This window comes from Balearica regulorum, chromosome 25, assembly GCF_011004875.1.
Source record: "Balearica regulorum gibbericeps isolate bBalReg1 chromosome 25, bBalReg1.pri, whole genome shotgun sequence".
Classification (NCBI taxonomy): domain Eukaryota; kingdom Metazoa; phylum Chordata; class Aves; order Gruiformes; family Gruidae; genus Balearica; species Balearica regulorum.
In genome coordinates, this window is record NC_046208.1 from 4,849,238 (window position 1) to 4,871,277 (window position 22,040).

Genomic DNA, 22,040 nt, shown 5'->3' on the forward strand with positions numbered 1-22,040 from the left:
ACTTCTTGCTCAAAGGCCAGTTTTGCCACCTGTTTTACTCTAAAGCATCAAATAGGATAACGTACTGGATGGAAGTTAGAAAATCCCAGTGCAGGCTAAAAATAGTCTATAATTGATTAGGGGAAAGCAGCATGAAAGACACCGAACAGCTTGTGAAGGGTAAATGGATTTCTATTTTGGTCGAGTAAGTTGGAAAGATTCTGCTAATACCTAAACCTCTGCTAGGTGCCTTGGACAGGTGCATCTGCCTTGCAGAGCCATCTATTTTGGCAGTGCGGATGGCATGTCATCTTGTTTTTCTATTTTACAACGGGAGCCAACTCGACCAGAACACTGCATTGCTGCTCGATGACATCAAACATAAATGATTAAAACAGATACAGGAATAAGAATAGTATCAACAGAAACATGTCAGGATAAAATGACACGGCTCATCTGTCCTTGGGACTTTGGCACACGGTCAGCACAAGGCGGGTAATGCCTCCTCTGCGCAAACTAGGAAAACTGAGGAAAGGCTCTCCTCATTCAGTAGGTAATGGCTGCTGCAGGAGAGGGAGACTGTCACACTGCAGGTGAGCTTCAGCTGAACCTATCTTGCAGTCACGTTTCAAATGACCCTGCTAATGTTTTAGTAATACAGCAGAAATAGCCATTAAATGGGTAGCAGAAACGGTATTCTTCCCCTCCACCCCCCCATAAAATCAGCAAATCTTATTCTGTGTGAATAAAACAGACATTAAACTGATAAAGTATCCTTTATGGTTCTATCTAGTTCTTTTCTCATACGTTCTTCCCGCTGTCTGCCAGTACACTTCCCTTTGCTGTATTAATCCTTTATACATACAAATTGACATCAGTGCTGCAGGCATCAATTTAGATTTTCAAGATGAGTGGCAGCTTTGGGATCTTGTAACCAATTGGTGCAGCACATTCAGCTGTCCTGAGCATATGAAAAAGCAATAAGCACTTTCTGAAATGTCTGCTGCAGACTATTCTGGTCACCAATATAGAATTAGGTGCCTATAATGGCCCCTTGAAGTAGAAAACGCATAGCTTGAACAATGTTTTTATGCTAAGAAAGGAGACATTTACATTCCACAGCACCACCTCCAAGCCTATAAAGTCTACAGCCCAAGTCACGGATTAGCTTCTCTAACTTATTTAAGCACCCAAGCCTAACCTCCAACACAATTACAGCTGTAGCCAGAATGCAGTTTTGTAAGTGCTGCATCCTAACAGTGCCGGGCAACAGTGCATTTCACTACGTACTCCACACTGCACTGCGCTAGCATCATGGCAAGTAAAACACACTAATGAGTTAGATTCCAGCACAGCGCTGACAAATTCAGCGTGTTTTGAATCTCACTTCCACAGCCACGCAAACGGGGCTCTCCAAAGCCCGCGCTGCGAGCGGTGCGGGAATTTCGGCGGACACCACAGCCTGTCCCACGGGAGGGACGGGGGACGTGGCTGGCTGGGGCCCGGGTCTCAAGGCCTCTCCTGGCCCCGAGGGGAGCCGAGGGAAGCGCTGCGGGGCTCCGAGGCCGAGGCCGGCCCGTCTCACAGCGCAACCCCGCCGGCACAACCTTCTCAGCCGCAACCGAGCGAGCTCCGAGGCGGGGGGCGCCACGGGGGGGGGGAAAAACCCACCGCGTACCAGCACCAAGCTGAGGTTTGCACCCAGAAACCGCCGCAGCCAGCTCTGAGAGACCGCCAAATCGTACCCCGACAGCCGGTCCCCCACCGCCGGCGGCCGGGAGGGGATGAGGCGCCTGCGCGGCCCAGGCCCCGCCTCGCCCCGCCCGAGCAGGCCGCTGCCGCCGCGCCCCCCCCCCCCCCCGCCCTCCCTCACCTGCGTGTTCTCCCCCTCCCGGAAGGCCTGCGCCACCCGCTGCCGTAGGAAGACGCCCAAGTCCCGCTGCCGCTTCGTCTCCTCCACCGGCCATTCCTCGCAGAGCTTCAGGAACCGCCGGTACCTGGTGGCCGCCATCGCTGCCGGCCATCGGGGGTCACGTGACCTACGGCAGCCGAGAGGGGGCGGGGCTGCGCATGCGCGGCGCCGGGCGGGCCGGGGGGCCCCGAGCTGCCGGGCCCGGGGGGCTGCCAGGAGCTGGGGGGGGGTTTCCCGGGGACCTGCCCCGTCCACCTCCCCCCGCTCCCGGGGTGCTGTCGGTGAGGGCCGGGCGAAGTGCCGGGCGAAGTGCCGGGCGAGGCCCTCAGGCCGCTGCTGTGTCCTCAGGCCCCGCAGGCCCAGGCGGGGGGCGAGGCCCAGGGAGCAGCGCCGCCCTTAGTCAGCGCTCCGAGCCCCGCTGTGGTTTGGAAAGGCGGCGGATGAGTAACCGGCTTTGCCCGCTCATTTGCTCGATCGCTGCCAAGCGTCCAGCTTTGTGCGGCTGGCAAAGGGATCTCGCTCCTGCGGCGCTGCAGATACCCGGGCCGGTAGTGTGTGGTTTCTGGCCGGTTTAAAACCGAGAAAGTCTTGCCTGATTTTCCCCTTCTCCACGGGGAGATGTAAGGTTACAGGCTAGCTCAGAGCTCCTCCTCTTGGCAGGTAAATAGTTAAATACTTGATAATTATGTGCTCGGGTACAAGGGGTGAAAAGGGAGGCAGCAGGCTGCCTTCTGTGCTGTGCGGGTAACGGGTTGCCCTTCTCTTCCCAGGAGCAATGGCAGGTGAGGCCTGCAGCCAAGGGGGTGTTTGCTCTGCTGATGAGGGGGGCTGGCAGGTGCTCAGCTGCTGGTGTCACGCCGAGACCCCTCTTCATCCTTCCCCGCTTTCAGACCTGACGGCGCAGCGCACGCATCCAGCAAGAGGCTCAGCAGCGAGACGCTGAGGTGGGTCTGTACGCGCCACAATTAGCGCTGATCACAGGACCACGTGAGCCAAGACAATTGATGACTCAATCCTTTCACTACTGAACCAGTGTTCGTGGCTTTTTTTTATAGCCATCTGAGTTTGCGGGCAAGAACTATGCAATGCTGTGAACAATATCCAGTAAATAATGAGATCTTCCCAGATGGACTTTAGGCCAAGTAAAAGAATGCAGCTGGGCCAGATGACTTAAATTTTCCGGCTATAAATTGTAGCAATTCACCAGCTGTATGCAGTAAAATACAAGTGAAATGATCTCCCTTGAGAGCTGGTGTTTAAACCTGTGGAAGTAATGGCTCTCCTCAAAACATACAGCCCTAAACAAAAGGTAACGTAACATAAGGATGCTGTGGAAGTGAAAAAGAGATGGACAACAGGTGAGAGTTACTTAGACGGTTTTATTTGTATCCCCACTCCCCAGTAATGGGGTTCCGTAGCTCTGTTCCTTGTTAAGGACTTCTCTTTCAGGTTTCCCACACCATGCAGGAAGGAATTATGTTTGTTCCATAATAATAAAATCTGTCCACAAAAGCTGTAAACATTATTTTGAGTCTCTTGTTACTGTCTCTTCCAAACACACACACACAATATTTGTATCAAAGAATTTCTGGGTGACCTGTAATGTCTAGTCTCTGACTCAATCTCACTTTTTTTTTTTTTTTTTTTTTTTTTTACTTTTCAATTCTTTTAAGCAAAAATACCTTGAGGTGAATGGGTTTTTTTTGTGGCTGATATCTGACAGAGTCATTGCTTTCCCATACTTGCAGCCCCTACAGAGCCCCTTGCTTAGAAAGTTTCTGAGAAACATGCCCTGTTAAAACCTCGCAGGGACGCTGAACCTTTGCAAGGTCCCGTTCTTGGTCTGAGGTCCCCCTGCTTTTATACCTTAAGCAGCCCAGACCCTCTGCAGCATCTTGTTTTTCAACACCCGCGCTGTACAGAGAACACCCGACCGTTTCACAGCGCTGGGCACGTGGAGCGTGAATGTCAGGGTGCACGTTTTTCTCTCCCGCTTGTGTCTTTGCGTTCAGCTCGTAGGGTTGAGCATGAGTTGAAAGTAATGCTGCAATCTGTTCAGACCTGCCAGCTCATTTTAATAGTCTCACTCAAATGCACAATATCTCAGCCCGCTTGGCTTCGTGAGCGTAGAGGTGAGCAGGTCCTATTTTATCATTAAGACTCTTTCAAGTAATGCTTTCTTTTGGCTCACAAATAAATCAAGGACAGCAGTAAAACAAGAAAGGAGAATAAATCTTCTGATTGATTGCAGACAGAACAGCCTTCTGCAGAATTCTTTCAGCTCTTTGCTTTTTACGCTTGAGTTCAGTAATGGCATGTAGCGGTTTTGCGCTTTCCTAGCAAGCTGTCCGTGCTTGTTCCAAACCGTGCACATGGCACCCAGCAGCTGTGAGGGTCCCGTACTGACCCGGTGCGGTACTTCTCGGGGATATCGGTCATTAGTAAATCCAGGCCGTTTCACAGAATTTCTCATTTTCCTTCTGAGATATTCTGAAGGATTTTGATGAGATTCTCCAGGCCAAAAATATAGCCGTGGTCTGGCCCGTCGTAAGTGGTGTGATTGCATTTGGAGCCTTTAAACGTGGTGTGGGCAAAGTCTATCATCCGGACATCAACTCTGGAGTGATGAGTGCCATGTGACGTGGTGCAGTTTGGTTTTTGGAAGTGAAGGTGATTATCCAAGGGTGCCGTGTTCTCCTTGTGCTCCTGTCCGTCGTAAATGATGAGTAGTGAGCTGGAGTAGAACCTGTAAGAGCTTTGCTTCCTAATGACAGAAAGCAGAGCTTTCAGCCGCAGGATGATGGGCTCCAGGAGGTCCGTTCGGAGGTGGTTACCGTTGCACAGGAACTGGCGCAGGGTTTGCCTGAACCCTTCCGGTGAGAGTTTCCTGCCGTAATACTTATCTTTGCAGAGAAAATGGCCGGTGTCCACTTGGTAAACCTTGAGGAAAGGGAGCGACAATCCAGATTCAGTTGTTGAGTTTTCCCAAAGCTCTAGATTTTGTCCTAATCTTAAAAAGTTCAGACCCGAGCTGAGGAATGGGATGCGAATCCTCTGCAGCCTCGCAATACCTAGCCATGCTGGCAATGCACCGCAGCCTTCCGCTGAATCCCACCTCCTGTCTTTTCTGGAGATTTAAACTATTCAATTTAAACCACTAGTGCAGGTTCCTGTTGTACTGCTATAAATTACCCCTTTGTGAAACCCAAATAGCTGTAAGTCATAGCCGTGTCACTGGTGATTTACAGCATTTTCCCTCCATCTCTGTCAGGAGTCTGCAGTAGTACGGGAATACCCCCGCTTTGTACCTTCTCGCAATATGGAATGCACGGGTAGCGATAATCTTGCTTTCTTAAATACGGGGAGACAAGTTGTAGACAGAAATTTGAATGTGAGGCTCTGGTAACACTGAGTAAGAAATGAGGGAGTGCATTTAGAATTAGCTCACACGCCAGTTGTAATTTAAAGGATAACCTGCTCAACAGAAGGAGACCAGGAAGGAACACGGGGTTTGACACCGAGTGTTTACGCTGCTATAGGTGTGCTTTATAATCATCATTCTCATAATGATCCCTCAGGCACAGCAGAACAACATTTTGAAACGTGCTTGAGAAGTGTGAGTGAAACAAGTATGTGGTTTCAGTTTCTAGGAGGAAGGGCAGCAATTTTGAGCAAGAAGAACCATAATATTTAGCACAAAATAAAGCCCTCGCTTTTGCGGCAACAGCGCTGCAAAGGCACAAGCAAGAAAACGGGTTTGGTTTTCCTTTTTGTGCAGCATCCAAGAGCTGAGCATGAGAGGGGGATCCATGCTCATGTACAGGCAGATTCTCAGCTGGGGTAAACTGGTTCCAGCTGCCCATACTGGTGGCAGTGGTGCGGGGTGGTGCCCATGCAGCCACTGCTTGTGGTTGCAGCCAAGTCTCCAGAAGTCGGAGAGGGACAGGGAAAGGGGTTACCCTGTAGGTGCCATGTTCTATACTCTTCCCTAAGCATCCTCGCCTCTTTGAGGACACAACAGACGGCCGAGTGGCCGGTTCTTACAGCCCAGATTTGGTGGGAGACAGGAATGAAACAGCTCCAATTTCTGCCAACAAAGCAAAGAGCCCCTTTAGATTTCCAGCGTGGTTTCAAGCCGTGTGTCAGGCAGACGCTGAAAGCACCAAGGCTCCGTCTTACCTGCATCCCACAGATGCGAACGCCCAGAGATGCAGAGGTGCTTTGTTCACACTTCTTGATGTGCCGGGCTTTCTTCTCCTCCGAGGCATCATCGCCATGCTGCCGGGTTCCCATCTTTAAGTCCAGGATACAGGGATAGTTGTATTTTGATACCACGTTTTCAAGCAATAGAAACTCTGGACGTGAGTTAAGGGAAACCCAATTCTTTTAAATTCTAATTGAAAGAGGCCTTAAATCAGAGCAACTGCTGACGCTCTCCATAATAGCTCACAACTGTAATGAGACTTTCTGAGCCAATTTTACCAACCTGTCATTGCTATAGGCCCCTCGCTGCCAATTTCAGTTAATTTACTGTAGTACAGTCCTACCAATTAAAGCACCAGCAGCTCCATTCTCTAGCGACACGATAGCCCTGGGCTGTCAGTCCGACACCTGGCCTCAGTGCTGTGCTCACTCCAGTGGGTGTGCGAGAAGTTGTTAAGCTGTATTACTCACATGACTGGTGGGTAATGAAGTGTAATAGGAAAATAAAAGGCGAGGCAGCTGCTAATTCCTATATAGTTGTGTTTTTAAATGTATGCCAAGGGGATCCTTGACTTATGTGGAATACCCTTTATGGGAAGTGGGGTTTTTTTCTTTTTTAGAATAGAATAGAACGTTTCAGTTGGAAGGGACCTATGATGATCATCTAGTCCAACTGAACAGTGGAAGAAGATAACAGAGCAATATATTGTGTACATTCTGTATTTTCCCAGGGACGGGGCAGAGGAGGGATGCGTACCCCCCACCAATAAAACATACATTGATTTCAAGCTGTTATTTGTAGCCAAGACCATGCTGGAGGGGCGAGAGGAAAAAGGATACGATGAAGTTTGTTCTCATTATTCTTGGACGACATGCGGTTCAGGTGTTGCCTGTGACAGTGCAATCCCCAGGGGTTGTAGCTGTTTCTTTCTGGCTGGTTCCTGTTCGCATCTTCCAAAAGTGAATCTGTGTGGTACTGAAGGTCTGTCCTCAGGAGCATCTTCCCCAGGCAGCTAGACAAAACACACAAAAGAACATGTTTGATTTATAAGCTCCAGAAGGGAACATTCCTCCCCTCCTCTTTTGTAGAGCCTCAAACTTGATAAGGTAAATTTTCAGGGACTCTGTATTCATCATGTCCAACCTGTGGAGATCCTTTGTTACTCCGTAAAAGTAATTTTCAGAAAGCCAGCTATTGCTGGGTGCCAATATTTTCTTTCATTATAATTTCAAAGAGTGCTTGGCTCCTCTGAAAGGTGCCATTCACAGCGCCAAGGACCAGGAATCTCTATTTATCTACCTAACAGGCACAACACAGGCAAATGGTCCAACAATAGGAATGATTCCCAATTTAGAGGGGCTGGCTTCGAGGAGGGGAGGGAGGAAGCAAAGAGGAGATTTGTTCTCCTTGGAGGGTCATCCCTTGATCTCGCTCATCCAAAAGCAATAACTCCCTTCAGGCCGAGGGCAGCGGTTTCAAGGTAGCGATATTGCACCCTTCAGTCATCGCTGACCTAGGTCTCTTCTGAACCAGTTTGAGAAGAAAGATGTCTTGCAGAATGCCTCTGCAAGCCCCGCGGTCGCGGTGTGCTTGCAAGCACCGCAGTGCCTTCCAGAGAGAGCTCTCCCCTGGGACGAGGACAGGACCGAACCACCCTCGAGGCTGCTACTTCTGGCTGGTTCCCAGCAGCAGGGTGTGATGTGCTGTGTGCTTGGTGGTGTTCCCCTGGGGCCTCTCCTCCTTTGGAGCATGCTGCGCTCCAGGGAAATGGGTTTAAAGCAGAGTTTTGAGGCGCATATTTGAGCAACGGCATCTTGGTGATAACCAAATCTGCCCCGCTCCATCCACAAGCCAGGGAAGAGATGAACCATGAAGCCACCAATCTGGGCTTTGCTCTGCTTCACCTTGGCTGGGCGTTGCTTTTGCTCGCTTTGCCTTAAACCAGGAATTGTGCCACCAAAACCCTCCCGGTTAGACCCTACCCAAAGCGGCAGGCGAGCACCAGGAGGACATTTGCAGGGGGCAGCAGACCCTCACCTGTCTTTGAAGGTCTTGGTGAGCTGCGTGTGACTCCACTTGACGAGTGTGTGCTCGCTGCCGGTGCCGGTGCTGGCAGCCCACTTGCACTTGTGCCATATCGTCACCGAGGACTCACCGATGGCGTTATCCAGCAGGCCGCAGCTCTCCGTCTGCAGGCTGGGGCTGGCGACCAGCGTCGGGTTGCCGAGGCTGTCCTTTTTGAGGTGCACGGAAACGATGCCTGGACAAAAGGAGGAAAAAACCAAGCCAGAATGAGGTTAACCCGTGTGTCACCATACAGGTCGGCCACCGTCAGCACCAGCCCGAGGTGGTCCAGCCTTCCTGAGAGGGCTGGCCCTTAGCAGGACAGCTGCCTCCTCGTATTTTAGTGGCCTCTCACACCGATCCCGCTCTGATTTGAGTGCAATAAACACCATTAACCTGAGACCCTGCAAAACATCTTCAGGTTTTCTCATGATCCCTCCTCTCCAGGCTCGGCTTGACAGCTGCCCCCTCTGAACACCGCGTTGTTCTCTGCCCCTCCAGGCTCTGCCGTGCCGCAAGTGACCCGGCAAAGACGCCCGCGCTGGACCGGGAGCTCCTGGCTTATTTATGACAAGGGCTTTATGTCTCACTTTTTAAGACAGGGAAAGGTTGGAAATGCTTTTCATTGGCAGGAAGCAAAGGGAGGGTTGGGGACCGGGAGTTTTCCAAAGACAGCCAGCATGCCAACTCCTTCCTTTAATTGGAGAGCCCCCAGAGCCAGGGCAGAGGCACGCGCATGGGCTGGCAGCGCTGCCTGCGTACGTGATGCCCGCACATCGTCACGGTCGTGCCCTTCCCCACGCACCAAGGACCAGCACCTGTGGGACTGGACCCCCACATGTCGGGTGTTCATTCACGAGGAGGAACGTGACCGTCGCCGGGGATGATTACTTTCCACCCTAAGTGCTTAAAACATCGTTGTGTGTTTTAGCATTGCAGTTTTCCCTGACTCTAGCAGGGCTCTCAGGGCTCTCATGCCATTCAGCCCATCACATTTTTAGCCCGGTCTCAGCCCAGCCCAGCATGGGGACGGCTGCCTCCGCGTCTCAAGTGACAGAGCAGGAATGGCCGTGGCTCGCGTACGAGACAGCTCTGACCTTTCTGGAAAAGGCTGATAACCGCAGTCCCGCTCCCGCAGCCCTCTGCCAGGGCTGTCCCAGCCTCTCAAGGCAGCAGAGGCACTTTTAGAGCATTGTCCTTTGGGTCGCAGAGGGGATGCCAGCCTCATGAGTCCTCCTCTGCTGCTTTCACGTCTAGCTGCAGTAAGGTGGATCCAAAAGAGGACGGTCAGGGCTGTTGGACCAGCAAAACCCGTCACTGGAAAGAGCCCCGGTCAGCAATGCGTGGAGCTGGGTTTTATCCAGCTGTCCCCGGGTATCCTCCCTTGGTGCTTGGGCACCGTGGGGAGATGCATTCTGGCAACTTAACGAACTAGGGAGCTCTGTTCTCCCAAGCAAATTTGCCAAAGCAAATAAATATGCAAACTCCCTTCTGCCCATTTAGAGGGAGGTGATAGTAAGTAAACGGAGACGGAAGGATTTGCCCTCTCTGCGTGCGCGCAGAGCCCTGCCTGCTGAGTTCTGCTGAGGGGGGTTCTCACTGCGGGAGCCCCGTGCGTCTGCAGCCACTGGCCGCCGCCGTTAGACTTGGGGTGCCCATCCCTCCCCGGGCCCTGCGCCCCATAACCCTGCAGCTCCAGCCGTATTCGGATGCGCTTCCCTCCCGCCCCCCGCACAGCCCCCCTGCTCAGGTACCACAACCATTTCTATTCCCTTTTGCGGTAAAATCAGCATTAATCCAAGCAGCGTGCCATGGCAGGCTCGGTTAAATGGGCTAATTTTGCACTGAAATGGGGGAGGAAGATACACAGCCTGCTCTGCGAAGGGAGCTGGGGGGGGGCTGGAAACCTTAATTAGGGGGTAAGAAATATTTTTAGCTATCCGTCATGGTGCTGGTGAGCACAGGGAGTTCTGTCTTTCTCAGGCTCCAACGTTGCCCACCTGATCTTCTACTGAGTCCCGTTCGTAAAAAATCCGTATTACAGATGACTGAGAGCAAGCGAAATTCCTATCAGCTCGGATGCCTGCTTTGAATTTTCAGGGGAGGTAGGCAGGAAAAAAAGCCAGAGTATCTTTTGCCTAAATCAAAGCCTTTTTTTATTTTTAAAAAGTCACTGCGAGGCGAACAGAGTCCTCGATTCCAAATCTAGCGCTCCGCCTCAGTGACGGCGCTACAGCAGCCTGTAACCTTAAAAACTGTCCCAATTACATATCTGCAAGTCAATGGAGCCGTGCTGATTTGCATAGTGCTGACAATCTGGCCCTAAAACCGTTATATATAGCGTGAAACTAAGAGTTCTTAAGTATCTTACATTAATATGAAAATTAATGGGGAGATTTTCAAAGGCAAGAATGAGCAGTTAAATTGCAAAGGAATGTGATCTTCTGACTCGTTCCAGCTGCAGACTCTGCCTTCATAAACCCAGGCCTCAGCCTTAAAAACACTTTTGCTTCCTGGTGTGCTTCCATACAGGTTCTGCGCACGTCCTGCAAGTGACCTACGTCTGCAAAGCAAATCCGTAACACACGGCTACAGACCTTCTCTTTTAACGCAACAGGGAAACATCTATCGAGGAGCAGAGCTGTGTTTAGGTACTTGTCTGTGCTGGCCTTTCAGCATCGCCAAAACCGCAATCCCACCCCTGTCCAGCAGCAGCGAGGCAGCCAGCGGGTATTTCTGGGTGCTGGCACCACGCTAGTGGCATCCCAGTCATCCTCAGGAGCGTTTTGCTCTACCCTCATGGATTTATTTTTAAATTTACAAGTGCATTGATTTACTGCCGCGTGCAATAGGAATCTGAGCAGAAACGGGCTTCAAAATAAGTCCAGCAACCCCTTGCGAGCTCAGCTCGGGGCAGGCAGAGGTTTGCAAGGGGTGAGGAAGCCGGTCCCAAGGTCACCAACCTGCCTGAAATGGTTAAGCGAGCGGCGGACGTTTCTTTAAGCAGCCGACTCAGTGTTAGATTTGAATGATGACATTTGATCAACATTGCACATAATGTCATCATTGCATAATGGTCCCCGAGCCGCCTAAGAATAGAGCTGAGGAACATGGACACGTGTGAAGGGGTGATGAAGACCTCAGGATTATCTCCCTGATGCTCATCCCCCCCTCCCCGCCATCGCCCTCGTGGGAAAATATTCCACCTCTTTAAATTGCCCGGCAGTCAGGGCTGGGACAGTTATAATCAGAATAAAAAATGTGTGTGCCCAATGCCAAATTGCAGAAGAATTGCTATTTAATTACCCCTCGTCACAAAACTCACTGGGACTTGCAACAGAAGAGAAAAAGAAGACAAAAAAGTATTAATAACCAGGCCACCCCTGAACTGATAAGCTGGGACTGCTTAACGTCTTTATTAGAGAGACAGAGCAGGGCCCAGCTCTCCAGCACCAAACCCTGGCCCCAGCTACAGAAAATCGCTTAGAGGAAGACTTGTTTTCTTTCTTAAGCATCTTTTTAATATTGTCCCATAAATCTGCAAAGGCCCCTGAATTTCGGGGAAAGAGAGAGATTGGATTGGAAGCGCATTGAAACTGCGGCTGACACTTTGAGCTCTTTTCTGTAGCGCTGAAGGACCAAAAGATATTTTAAGTTTTTACGTGACAGCTGAGCTTCTCGCCTCTTGCAAAAATCCAGGGTCAGGAGCTTTATGAGCAGCACAAGTCTGGCAGTAAAAGCAGAAATAGTGAGGGAATGAGAAAGGGAGGGAGGGAGGATGGCTTTGAAAAAATGCTGGGACCCCCACAGACACCAAGCGCTGCTTTTCAGCAGGTAAGCTGGGAAACTCGGCTGGGAAAGTGGGTCAGGGCAAGGAGAGCTAGGGACGGGGTCTGAAGGGGGCACAGGCAGTGGTGGGGGGCACGGAGCGGAGGGGCAGGCCGGAGGCTCTTCGCTGTCCCGGGAAGGTCTCGCTCGTGGCAGGACAGCTGCCTGGGCGGGATTTTTAAGAAGTTAAGCGATCTGTACATCTGGTTTTCCAGAGCGCTGGTGGGAGCAGGGCTTGGCTAAGGGGGAGCCACCAGCAAAAGTGATGCTCGATACGTTCCTGGGCTGGTTTTTCAGGCTTGGAGCTTCATGCTGGCCCCAAGGACCATCTCTCCCTCAGCTCGTGCTGGTGCCGACCCTGACCCCTTCCTTGCCCTCACCAACTTCTCTGCCTCTGACACAACCCTTCGCCTCCTCTGAAACCCTGGAGCAACGGGGCCATGCACGTGGGGCAAAGGCACCCTGAGCTCTGCTCCCGGTACGGAAAGCCTTTCTTCTCAGGGGATGCTAATGCCAAGCTGTACTGACCAGCGCACGCCACGTGTCAGATCCCGGGAATCCTGTTTGGAACAAGACTTCCCTAGTCCCTGCTTCCCCGCACCTATTCGGTGCTGCCATTCGCATGTCATCAGACCAACTTATCTGGGGCCACGACCCATGCAAAACCTGGAAAGCAAACACTGCCGGTGCTCAACCCTTATCAGACATCAGAGAGTCCCCCCTCCCCAGCCACAGAGACCCAGGAAGCCCTCCCGGTCTCACAGGCCTGCCCCTGCGCACACACTCAATGGGAAGCATCCTTGCTCAAGCGATGGGGCTCCAGAGCTCAGCGCCTCCCACGCTGCCACCCACCCCACCGGCCCTGACCCCCAGTCTCAGGACTAATCCTGACCCTCAGCTCCCTCCCCAGCCCTTACCTTTGTACTGGGGCGTGAACTGCCTCATGGCCAAGGGCAGCGACTCGTAGAAGCTCAGCTCCTGTGAGACCAGGGGCTTGCAGACCGTGTGCTCGTCGTACTTCATCATGCTCATGTGGCCGCCCACCTGATGGACGAAGGGCTCCAGGAGGACGGTGCTCCTGCTCTCGCTGGGGTCCAGGGGGCTTTGCCCCACCATGGTGCTGGGCGAACGGCGGAGGGGGGGTCACTCCCCGTTAGTAGCAGCGAAGGGGGATCGGCAACGGAGTTTGGGACATCCTGCGCTGGGCCAGTAAACACCCACGCTGGGTTTTCACCGACGGTGTCTGCAAAACAGAGATAGTGGGGACGTGGGAAGGGGGCACAAGCCACTGCAAAGCCACCGGGTGCGCCGGCTTCCCGGCAGGGCTGGGGGCTCAGCCCGGCCCCACGCTGCCCGCCGGCACCCTGCGCCACGGCCGGGGCCGGGCATCGAGGGCGCAGCTGGGTGGGAAAAGATCTTTAGGTGCCCAGGGGCTGGCAGGGAGCCCCAGCCTGAAATGGGGAGTCCAGAAAAGACCCAGCTTAGATCTGTTGGGAGCAAAAGAAACAGAGGGGAATGATCGAGAAGAGCTATCAAGTTAACGCGGCGGCCTCGTCAGACCAGCTGGATCAGGGCATTCCTTGGACTGGTAACGCTGGGTTATTAATACGCTGTACTAATGACACCCCTTGCTGTGAAACAGCCCCAGTTTGCCTTACCAGACAGTGTCAATGATGGGCTTAGTCCTTCCCAAGCTAGGACATGCCTTGCGAAGGAGGTTTATTAATAAAGCCCCCGGGCAGTCCCTTGCCTCTTCTCGCTGCTGATGGGGTTAGCGACATTTTCTGCTCCTTCTAAAGAAACCTCAGTTTGGGACGTTCCCTGTCATCTAACGCCAGAGCGCTCACAGGAGTGTTTCCTCCCCTGTGCTGACACTCGGCACAAGGACGTGTCTAACCAGCACCGGGACGCTTTGCACCCCAGCGCCGGCTCCCCCGAGCTCTCCAGCCCTGCCCTCTGCCACAGCCCAAGGGAGCATCCAGCGGCAGAGCCATTCCTGATTCTAGACCCCGAGAGAAATTCCTCCTCGATTTCGACAGCAACAAGTCCTGGCTCTAAAGCAGCGAGGTGGGAAGAGCGCAGGCGTGGACCGCGCCTGGGCCGACTGCCGCGGCTTCTCTTGCAAGCACCCAGCAGCACCCAGCCCTTCACTTCATTCCTTGCAAGGAGCCCATGGGTGGCTCCTGCTCTGGTGGACATCGGGCAGGGGAACCCCATAGCCACTGAGGACGACAAAAAGGCAGCTGAGCTAATATTTACTCTGGAGAAGCTGCCTGGCTTCATACCATTGAGGCAGGAGAATCAGAGGAAGACACTCCAGGCCTCAATCTAAAAGGGATGGGGGAAAAAAAATTGAATCATCCTTTTGAGGACAGGTCCATGTTCCTGCAGCTCTCAAAAAGGGTGTGCAGAGCCCTGGTTTGCTGGCCCCCGTTAGCACGGGTGACTTTCTCCTTGTTCCTCCAGCTTCAGCATAGCTTGGGGAGTTTCGCATCCTATTTTTGCTAGCAGCAGCGCAGCGCAGTTGACAGTAACATCTTCGGAAGATGCGTTCCTCTCTAGCAAAGCCTCCAGGATGCGTTGCCGGGTGAGCGACACCACCTCTGCCAACCCCAGGCCTTGCTGGGGCCGGGGCAGCACCATCACCCCCTCCTTAACCAGGAGACATGGAACGGTGGAGGAATGGCGATACCTCTCTGCTCGCGCCAGGAACAAACCGGGAGTTTCCCATCGCGGGCACCGGGCTGCACGTCCAGCCTCTGCTCTGGTGCCAGCACTTACAGCCCGACCCGGGAGCTTTAACCGCTAAAACGCAGCATATTCCTCATCCTGCACAAAGAGCCGAAGCTCTGCTGCTTAAATCTCCCCTTCACGCTCCTCCTGCTGCAATTAAACCGCCCAGCAAGCGAGCCCTGGGCGCAGGTGCCTGTTTTGTTTCTCGCCTGCGGGAGCGGGATGAAGTGGGTTGGAGGCAGAGAAGGGGGAGAAGGAACACTCCTACCTCCAAAACACACGGAGCGGCTCCTTCACCTTCCCCAAGGTGGGTTCCCCCCCCCCTTATTTTTCTATTCTTTCGTCACCGCACACTTTGGAGAGGAATTTCTACTCTGCAATTACCAGCCCGTACCTCCCCGGAGGGAACAAAGCCAGGCCACTCATCGGAGTGCTTTTCAGCCGGGGAAGAAAGCAGCTCTTCAGAGCTTTCCAGAAGTTAATAAAAGCATTTAGCATTTTGTTAAGTTGCAGCAACTTTCAAAGCGGATTTCTCCCTTGAAAGCTGTGGGTTTGTTGTGGTTTGGGGTTTTTTCCCTCCCTCCTTACAGAAAAAAAAAAAAAAAAAAAGGAGAAAAGCAAAAAGCAAGCGGATTTGTCATAACACCTCTTTGGAGCAGAGAGCGCAACATGACTTCAATCCAGTGTTTATTGCTTCAGAGACAGTCCAAGGCTGAAACTCGGCTGACATAACACACTTACAATCCTGGCAACCTTGGCATTGCAAAGAGAGTTGGGGGGAAGAAAAAAAAACCCCACAATTTGATAAGGCTCTTATTGTTTTCTCTTAAGCAAAACTCGGAGCAAGATTTGCAGTCAGAGCAAGGGGCTCTTTTCATTTAGTTGGTGTTCTGAAGCAGCTCGTCCGTTCGGAGCAGATAAATGTTACCGCAAACACTTACTGAGCTGCTCTGAGCTCCTCTGAAACAAGACACTCTTGAAATAAATCACTTCTGCCGGCTCAAGTTATCGCGAATGCCAAAAGATATTTACGTCACTAAAAATACACGGAATTACAGATGAACCTGTATCCTCAAAAACAAAACCAGAGACCTTGAATATTTTTCCCCTAGCTAAAAAAAAAAAAAAAAAAAAAAAAAGGCAATCCAGGCACTGCAGATGAAGATTAATCAGAAAATATTGGGGAAGGAGAATACTTCTCCGTATAGAGAGCTTCCCTCTCCAGAAAAAAAAAGTAGATACCGTAAAACATCTGCAAGCTCGCATCTCCCCGGCAACTGTCAGTGCATCCCTTCCATGCGTGGCGGCAGCATCCCCGGCCTGAGACAGACTTGCTTTTCCACCGATCACGTCTGCGGAACCAGGCCCTGACGGGCACCGGCCAGAGCCCGGCTCTGCGGCAGCACGAGCCAGAGCTCTCGGGGCTCCGACGGCCGGGTGCCGTTACCCTGCGCCCTGCTCTCGGTCAGGGCCAAGCGTCAACAGAGTCTGAGCTAAACAGGTTATTTATTCCCAACTCTAAACACAGCCAAAAGAAATCAAGCGAATTAAATTCTCTAATCTTTAATTAGTGCCTACTCCGACCCATCCCGAGCAGAGACGTGGCTCTGACGTGCTGGGGGCAAACCGCAGACAGCCCGGCCCCAGGAGAAAGCCCACGCCTGGGTAATAGCTGGGGTCCTCTCAGCAGAAATACTTTGGAATATTAAAAAGCAAAATCAGTTTAAAAACAAGGGCTCTGTCAGCACGGGACCATGTTCTTAGTCTGATCTATCACGGCCAGCACCTTCCCCCCGGGTGGGACCCGGCTCCCCAGGGCAGCTCAAAGCATCCTGCTGCAGAGTTGGGGTTCGAGCACTGCGGGGGGGCTGCTGGGGTTTTTTTTTGGTTTGGGGTTTTTTTTTTGGTTTGTTTGGTTTGGTTTTTTTGCTTTATAAAAGGCAAGACAATAATATAGCTGTTAATTTGAAGAGATCTGCTTGTCCGCAGCTCTTGGTACCGGAGCTGACCTGGATTCAAAGCCAGCTCCCGCACCGAGCGCCAGCCCCAGAGCAGGGTGCGGGGAAAGCCCAGCCGCCCCATTTCCCTTCAGCCTTTGGCCTCGCGCCCCCAAACTCCGCAATGCCTTGGCCATAAGGAAAATCCTACCGGTTCCAGCTCCGCGCCCGTCCCGGCAGGGCTCGAAGCAGACTCGGGCTGTTTGCACAGGCAGACAAGCGGCTGCAACCCTCCGTGAACCTGTAAATCTGCCTTTCCTGCTCTTCCCGCGACTGCAGCCAAAGTCAGAAACGGTTTCAGGGCGGCACCATGCCGGGAGAGAAAAACTCAGCTCTCGGCAAGAACCCCAGCTCTAACCACCCTGCCATAAATCCTTACGTGCAGAAACCCTCAGCTCTTTTATCTTACACTTCCTTTCCTGAAAGAAAACGATGTTCGTAAAGTTGATGGCTGGTCCCCACGTCCCTCATGAAGAAGATGCAAAGATTCAGTTTGCCGCACTGAAGGATTTATTTGGCTGCTTTGTGGGAAGCAGCAGGATGGATGGGGAGGGACGGGAGCCACGTTATCCGGGGCTGGCGGGCTGCTGACAGCCCCCCGTCCACCCCCGGGGCTGGTGTGGGCATCAGGAGACCGCGCGGGGCGGCAGCGGGGCTGGCGAGGGCTGGGCTTCCCGGCGGGACACGGGAACGTGGCTTTGGACCGCGGTAATGAGCTTGGGGCTGCCAGCAGCCCCGCAGGACGGGGGGACACGGTGCCACGACGTACCGCGAGAAAGGGCACGGCTCTCACCCCCCCACCCGATTTCTGCCTTTCACACCCCCAAAGAGCATCTGCCCCTCTGCCGACCAGCCCTGCGCTTTCCAGCGATGCCATGAACGCAACGGAGAACCAAAAACCACCAGGCTCGTTTTTTGCGGAGCCCTGGGCTGCCCCAGAGGTTCACACCAGCCCCCCCGGTGCTGGCCGTCCCCTTCACTGCCGTCCCATCCCGCAAGCCACGGCTGTGCCCGGAGCCTTCCTAAACATATCCCACCCGCTCTCCGAAAGCAAATGCTCGTTCATTCCTCCTGCCCTGGAAGGTGGCCGGTGCAGAAGCCGCCCTGGACCTCACCTGCAGGGTGACCGTGGCCGGTTTGGGCTCGGGGTGCTGCGTGGGCTCGGGGTGCTGCCCGGGCTGGGTTTCTCGCTGCTGCTCGGTGTGGCTTGAATTTGAGAAATGAGGGAGCGGGGGGAGCCCGCAGACATTTGGGCCATCACCTGACCGCCGCCGGTGCTGGCAAGCGCCTGGTATGTCCAGCTGACAGCTGAGCTTGAAAGGGGGGAGAAACACCCCTGGGTGTTAAAGGAAAACAAAGCCGCGTGTGTGAGAGGGTTCGGGATGGAGGGAGAAGGGCCTGGCCGGCTGCAAGGCTTTCCACACTCTGGCTCCCTTGTGCAATCGTCTCTCCAGGAAAACAAACAAGTGTTGCTTTTCTCCAGGCTATTTTCCACCGTACCACCCGCAAAAGCCCCCCCGGCTTGGCCCCCCCGGTGTTTATCACCTCCGTGTGGGACGGGGACGGACACCCTTCCCGGAGCTGCCAGCAAAGGACCCGCTGGCTGTTGGCTCCCCGCGTGGGGAAACGCCGGGGCGATGCGGGGGAACACGGTGCAGAGGGGCTGCGATCGCTGGAGGGAGGTGGCGAGAGGAGCTGGAGTGCGGCGGGACGGACTGAATCACCGGTCCTTTTGGCAAAGAAAAGCTATTTATGGCAAGGAGGGCAAGGCTCGGGGCGAGACCGGGGTTTGCCCGAAGCTGAGAAGCGGGTGAGTGGATCAGGAGCGGAGCCCGTGGCCGCCCAGCCCTGACCCTGCCAACAGCCCCGTGCAGGGAAAATGACACCCTGGCGCTCGGGACCGGTGGGGGAATGGAAAAGTCCCAGGGCCAAATTGTCTCCTCCAGTGAGCGAGGGACAGCGTGTGCCCCTCCGGACCCCTCCGAACACCCTGTTTCCCCTCCAGCACATGCCGAGGGCAAGTACACTCCGGACACGCCGTGCCAGCTCATGCCAGCCCCGTGCATCCCAAGATGACACGACCTATATATTCTTTAGGGGACCCGTGCACACCCCAGGACAAGGAGGGGGTGGTGCCCGCTCTCATCCCCCCCGTCCTGGGGGACCCAGACTGGTCCCCAACAAAAACTCGAGGACATGAGCAAACCCGTGCCCCGGACCGGGGCCCCGCAGGCTGCGTGGGGAAGGTGCTGCGAGGGCTTTGCAGCAGAACGGCAGGAGACTCGGAAGAAAATCTGGCTGTTGAGGTAACGATTGACGGATGTGGTAATTCTCGCTAACTGGAGGGGAGAACACAGGCTCACGAAGACCAGAGGGATCAAACTGATGGTCAGGAGCAGAGGCTGAGATTAAAGACAAGGATGAAACAAAGACCCTGATTCCTGAGCCCTGACTTCACTCAGCTTTATGCTGGTATTTTAGCTCTGGAAAGTGCCTTTTTTTTTTTTTTTTTTTTTTTTTTTAAAGCTTGGTTTCTAAAGGGAAAAGAGCTGACATGGGTGCTCTGCGAGGCCACGGTGCATCCCCTGCCAACAACTTCTGCATCCATCAGCCCGTCTCAGCAAAATGCAATAGAGACCTCAAAAACTCAGGGTATAAATTCCCCTAAGGTACCTCGCCACCCTCCAGCAATGGGGTGAAACGTCCCCCCGCCGTGATTCGGCTCTGCTTGGCTTTGCCTGCACCGTGACGGCCCTGGAGCAGCCAGGGGACAGGGGAGGGGAGAGGTCGGGAGTAAAACACACGAGGCTGGGGGGACTGAGCGACCTTCCCGGGCAGGGTGCCTCGCTCGGGCTGGCGAACACGCTCCCATCCTCCCCTGCCTGCGGCATCCCCCTCACCACAGCATCATCCCCGATTGCATCCCCTCGGCTGAACAGCTCAGCTAGAGATCAGCCGTCGTGGGGTTGGGGAGAACTCGTGCTTGACAGCGTATGCCCGGTGACAGATGGAGGTTCTCGGTGGGTTTGGGTGCCATCGAAGGGGCAGGGATGTGAGGAAGGGTTCCCAGCATCTGCTTCTCCCTGCCCCTATCCCCCACATCGGGCCAGTTTTGGCATTTTCTCCTCCTTTTCCTCTCCCCTTTTCCAGGACAGACGGGGCAGAGCAGGTCTCCAAGCCAGCTCCCCCTCGCTGTGCCCACCACGACGGTGGCACGGGCAAGCAGCGAGTCCCAACACCCCTTATTCTCACCTGCCCGTGCTACAGCACATTGCTCCCAAAACCCCCGAAAAGAGAAGCCGAGCCAGTATGCAGTCCCCAAACACGTCAGGCTTTAAATCTAATCATTGTGGAGCTGGTAGGAGGGGGCCAGGGCCACCCTGGGGGGGCCCTTGGGCTCAGCGAGGGGCAGGACCGAGCACCCAGGTTTGCCCTGTGGCCCCAGGGAGTGCAGTATGGGTGTCCAGCTGCTGCAGCACACCTTTCTCCTTCGCAGAAGTCTGTCCTGCTGGATATCATATGTATTTTTAATGCATGTGGTAATTGAAACAATCTCCTTTTTATATCGGGCGTATTGCCGGGCCGGGAGACATGTCCTTTGCAGTTATCGCTCCATTAAAACAAGCGCACGGCGGATGCCCGAGCCGGAGCCGGTGAGCGGCTGTGGGGTCCCCGCGCAGGCAGCCCGGCTGATTGCTGCTGCCGCATGGCCGCAGAGGCAATTACTCTGCCTCTTGTAAAAAGCAGAGCACTCTAAGGGGAGAGCAACCCTGTCTCATATTAAAACTATGCTAATTAGGAACTAATTATGGGCACAAAGATAGTATTACCCTTGGCTAGGCTGCAGGCTGCAGCCCGGGTCCCGACTCCAAAGCTCTCCCAGCCCCACGCGGGCTCGGGGCAGGGTGGGCGCGCTGTCGTTAATAAAAACCGAGGCTGAGTCTCGAGTGAGCCAGGGCTGCCCAGTCTCCAGCTCCCCGGTAAGCTCAGCACCACCGAGCCTCATCCTGACAGGACCTGAGCTGCAGCGTGGCACGGTGACGCCACGACAGCCCCTGCTCCCCGGGCCAGGCGGCCGCGCTCCCTCGCCCCGAGCCAGCTCCAGGGCTGGAAACGCATTTCGTGCTGCTGATGGGTGCTGGAGCCTCACCCGCCGGCTGGCAAACACGCGTCACCCCTTGTCGAGGTGTCCTTGCTGCTGGTGACCCTTGGGGACCCTGGCTGGGAGCAAAGCAGGAGCTGCTGTCCTGGAAGGAGCACGGGGCCCCCCGGGACCCGTTTCTGAGCTGTTTTACATGGGAGCGGCTCAGCTGCCCCCTGCGAGCCCAGCCCTGCTCCCAGCCCCTCGCCACCCTAGGGCGTTTGCCTCTGCTGTTGCTGTCTGGATGCTGAGAGGTGTTTTGGAGCCGGGATGTAAACACGGAATCTGGCCCTGCAGCGGGTCGCTGCGAAGTGACACGGGGCAGGCGGTCTCCTCCGTCAGAGGGGAGATCAGCGGAGGCTCCGGTGTCCTCCTGCCACCCGAGAGCACGTCCCCGGGGAGCCGCCGCTCTGCCAGGGGCCGGGGAAGGGGCAGCGTGGGGGGCTCCTGCAGCTCAGAGCCCAGGCTCTGCCCCTGGGCGAGAAAAGCTCGAAGCAAAGCAACATTTCCCCAACCCACTGGGGTCTCAGAGAGCCGGTTCAACGACACCCGGGGGCTTTGCATCAGACCTCACCGGCCTTACAGAAGGATTCCTACAACAATAACAGGCTACTCTGAGGTCAGCACGGAGGTCTGGTCGCTGTGTTAGTGCGCCTCACCCTTTGCTGTAGCGCGGGGTGTTCATTAACATGTATAAAACCCTTCCGTAACACGTACCTGGAGGCTGTTCTTTAAAGGTTGAACAAAGTCACGGCGGAAATCCCGGGGGAGGCGTTAGGGAGTGATTGCTTCGGACAGGGACAGTGCCGGAGGGAGGCACCTTCGGGCAGGACTCACTGGCCGTGCTTTTTCTTCTTCGGTGCACGTTGATCTTTCCAGCAGAACTGGCACAGCGCCCTGGCTCTGCACCCCATAAATAAGGCACAGCATCAGCTGTCATGTCAGCAGGAGACAAAACATTTAATGTGAAAGGCTTTAAATGGAAGCAGGAAATGAAAAGATAAAGGGCAAATTTTATTTTAGATTCCTTGTTGGTACATATTTTCCTTTCTGACAGTAAGGGGATGCGATGGCTTTATCAGCCCACCGGTGGAGAATTTATTTATAGAAACTTAATACTTCGCAAGGAAGTGGGAGGGGGATGCCAGCAACTCTGGTCGAGCAAATGCAAGTTGTAAGGAG

At 54.1% G+C, this 22,040-nt stretch overlaps 2 protein-coding genes across 5 annotated transcripts in view; both read right to left on the reverse strand.

Moving 5' to 3' along the window:
• Positions 1-22,040, reverse strand: part of UQCC2 (ubiquinol-cytochrome c reductase complex assembly factor 2) — a 92,213-nt gene that overhangs the window by 1,736 nt on the left and 68,437 nt on the right. The window contains exon 2 of the mRNA XM_075775668.1: positions 1,853-2,000. Coding sequence (XP_075631783.1) covers positions 1,853-1,990 — 138 coding nt within the window. The 5' untranslated portion in view covers positions 1,991-2,000. The remainder of the gene's footprint in view (positions 1-1,852; positions 2,001-22,040) is intronic.
• On the reverse strand, positions 3,251-21,804 carry IP6K3 (inositol hexakisphosphate kinase 3). Of its 4 annotated transcripts, none has more exons than XM_075776187.1 (6): positions 21,576-21,804; positions 12,905-13,230; positions 8,133-8,355; positions 6,935-7,107; positions 6,071-6,246; positions 3,251-4,831 (listed from the first exon to the last, which is right to left on the reverse strand). In XM_075776187.1, exons 2-6 carry the CDS (start codon positions 13,101-13,103, stop codon positions 4,361-4,363), a joined length of 1,242 nt encoding a protein of 413 aa, XP_075632302.1. In that variant the 5' UTR covers positions 13,104-13,230; positions 21,576-21,804; the 3' UTR covers positions 3,251-4,360. The 4 variants fall into 4 exon arrangements, with proteins under 4 accessions (XP_075632302.1, XP_075632304.1, XP_075632303.1 ...); XM_075776189.1 differs by lacking the exon at positions 21,576-21,804 and adding an exon at positions 21,378-21,490 and having other exon boundaries at positions 4,216-4,831; XM_075776188.1 differs by lacking the exon at positions 21,576-21,804 and adding an exon at positions 17,833-17,998 and having other exon boundaries at positions 4,216-4,831.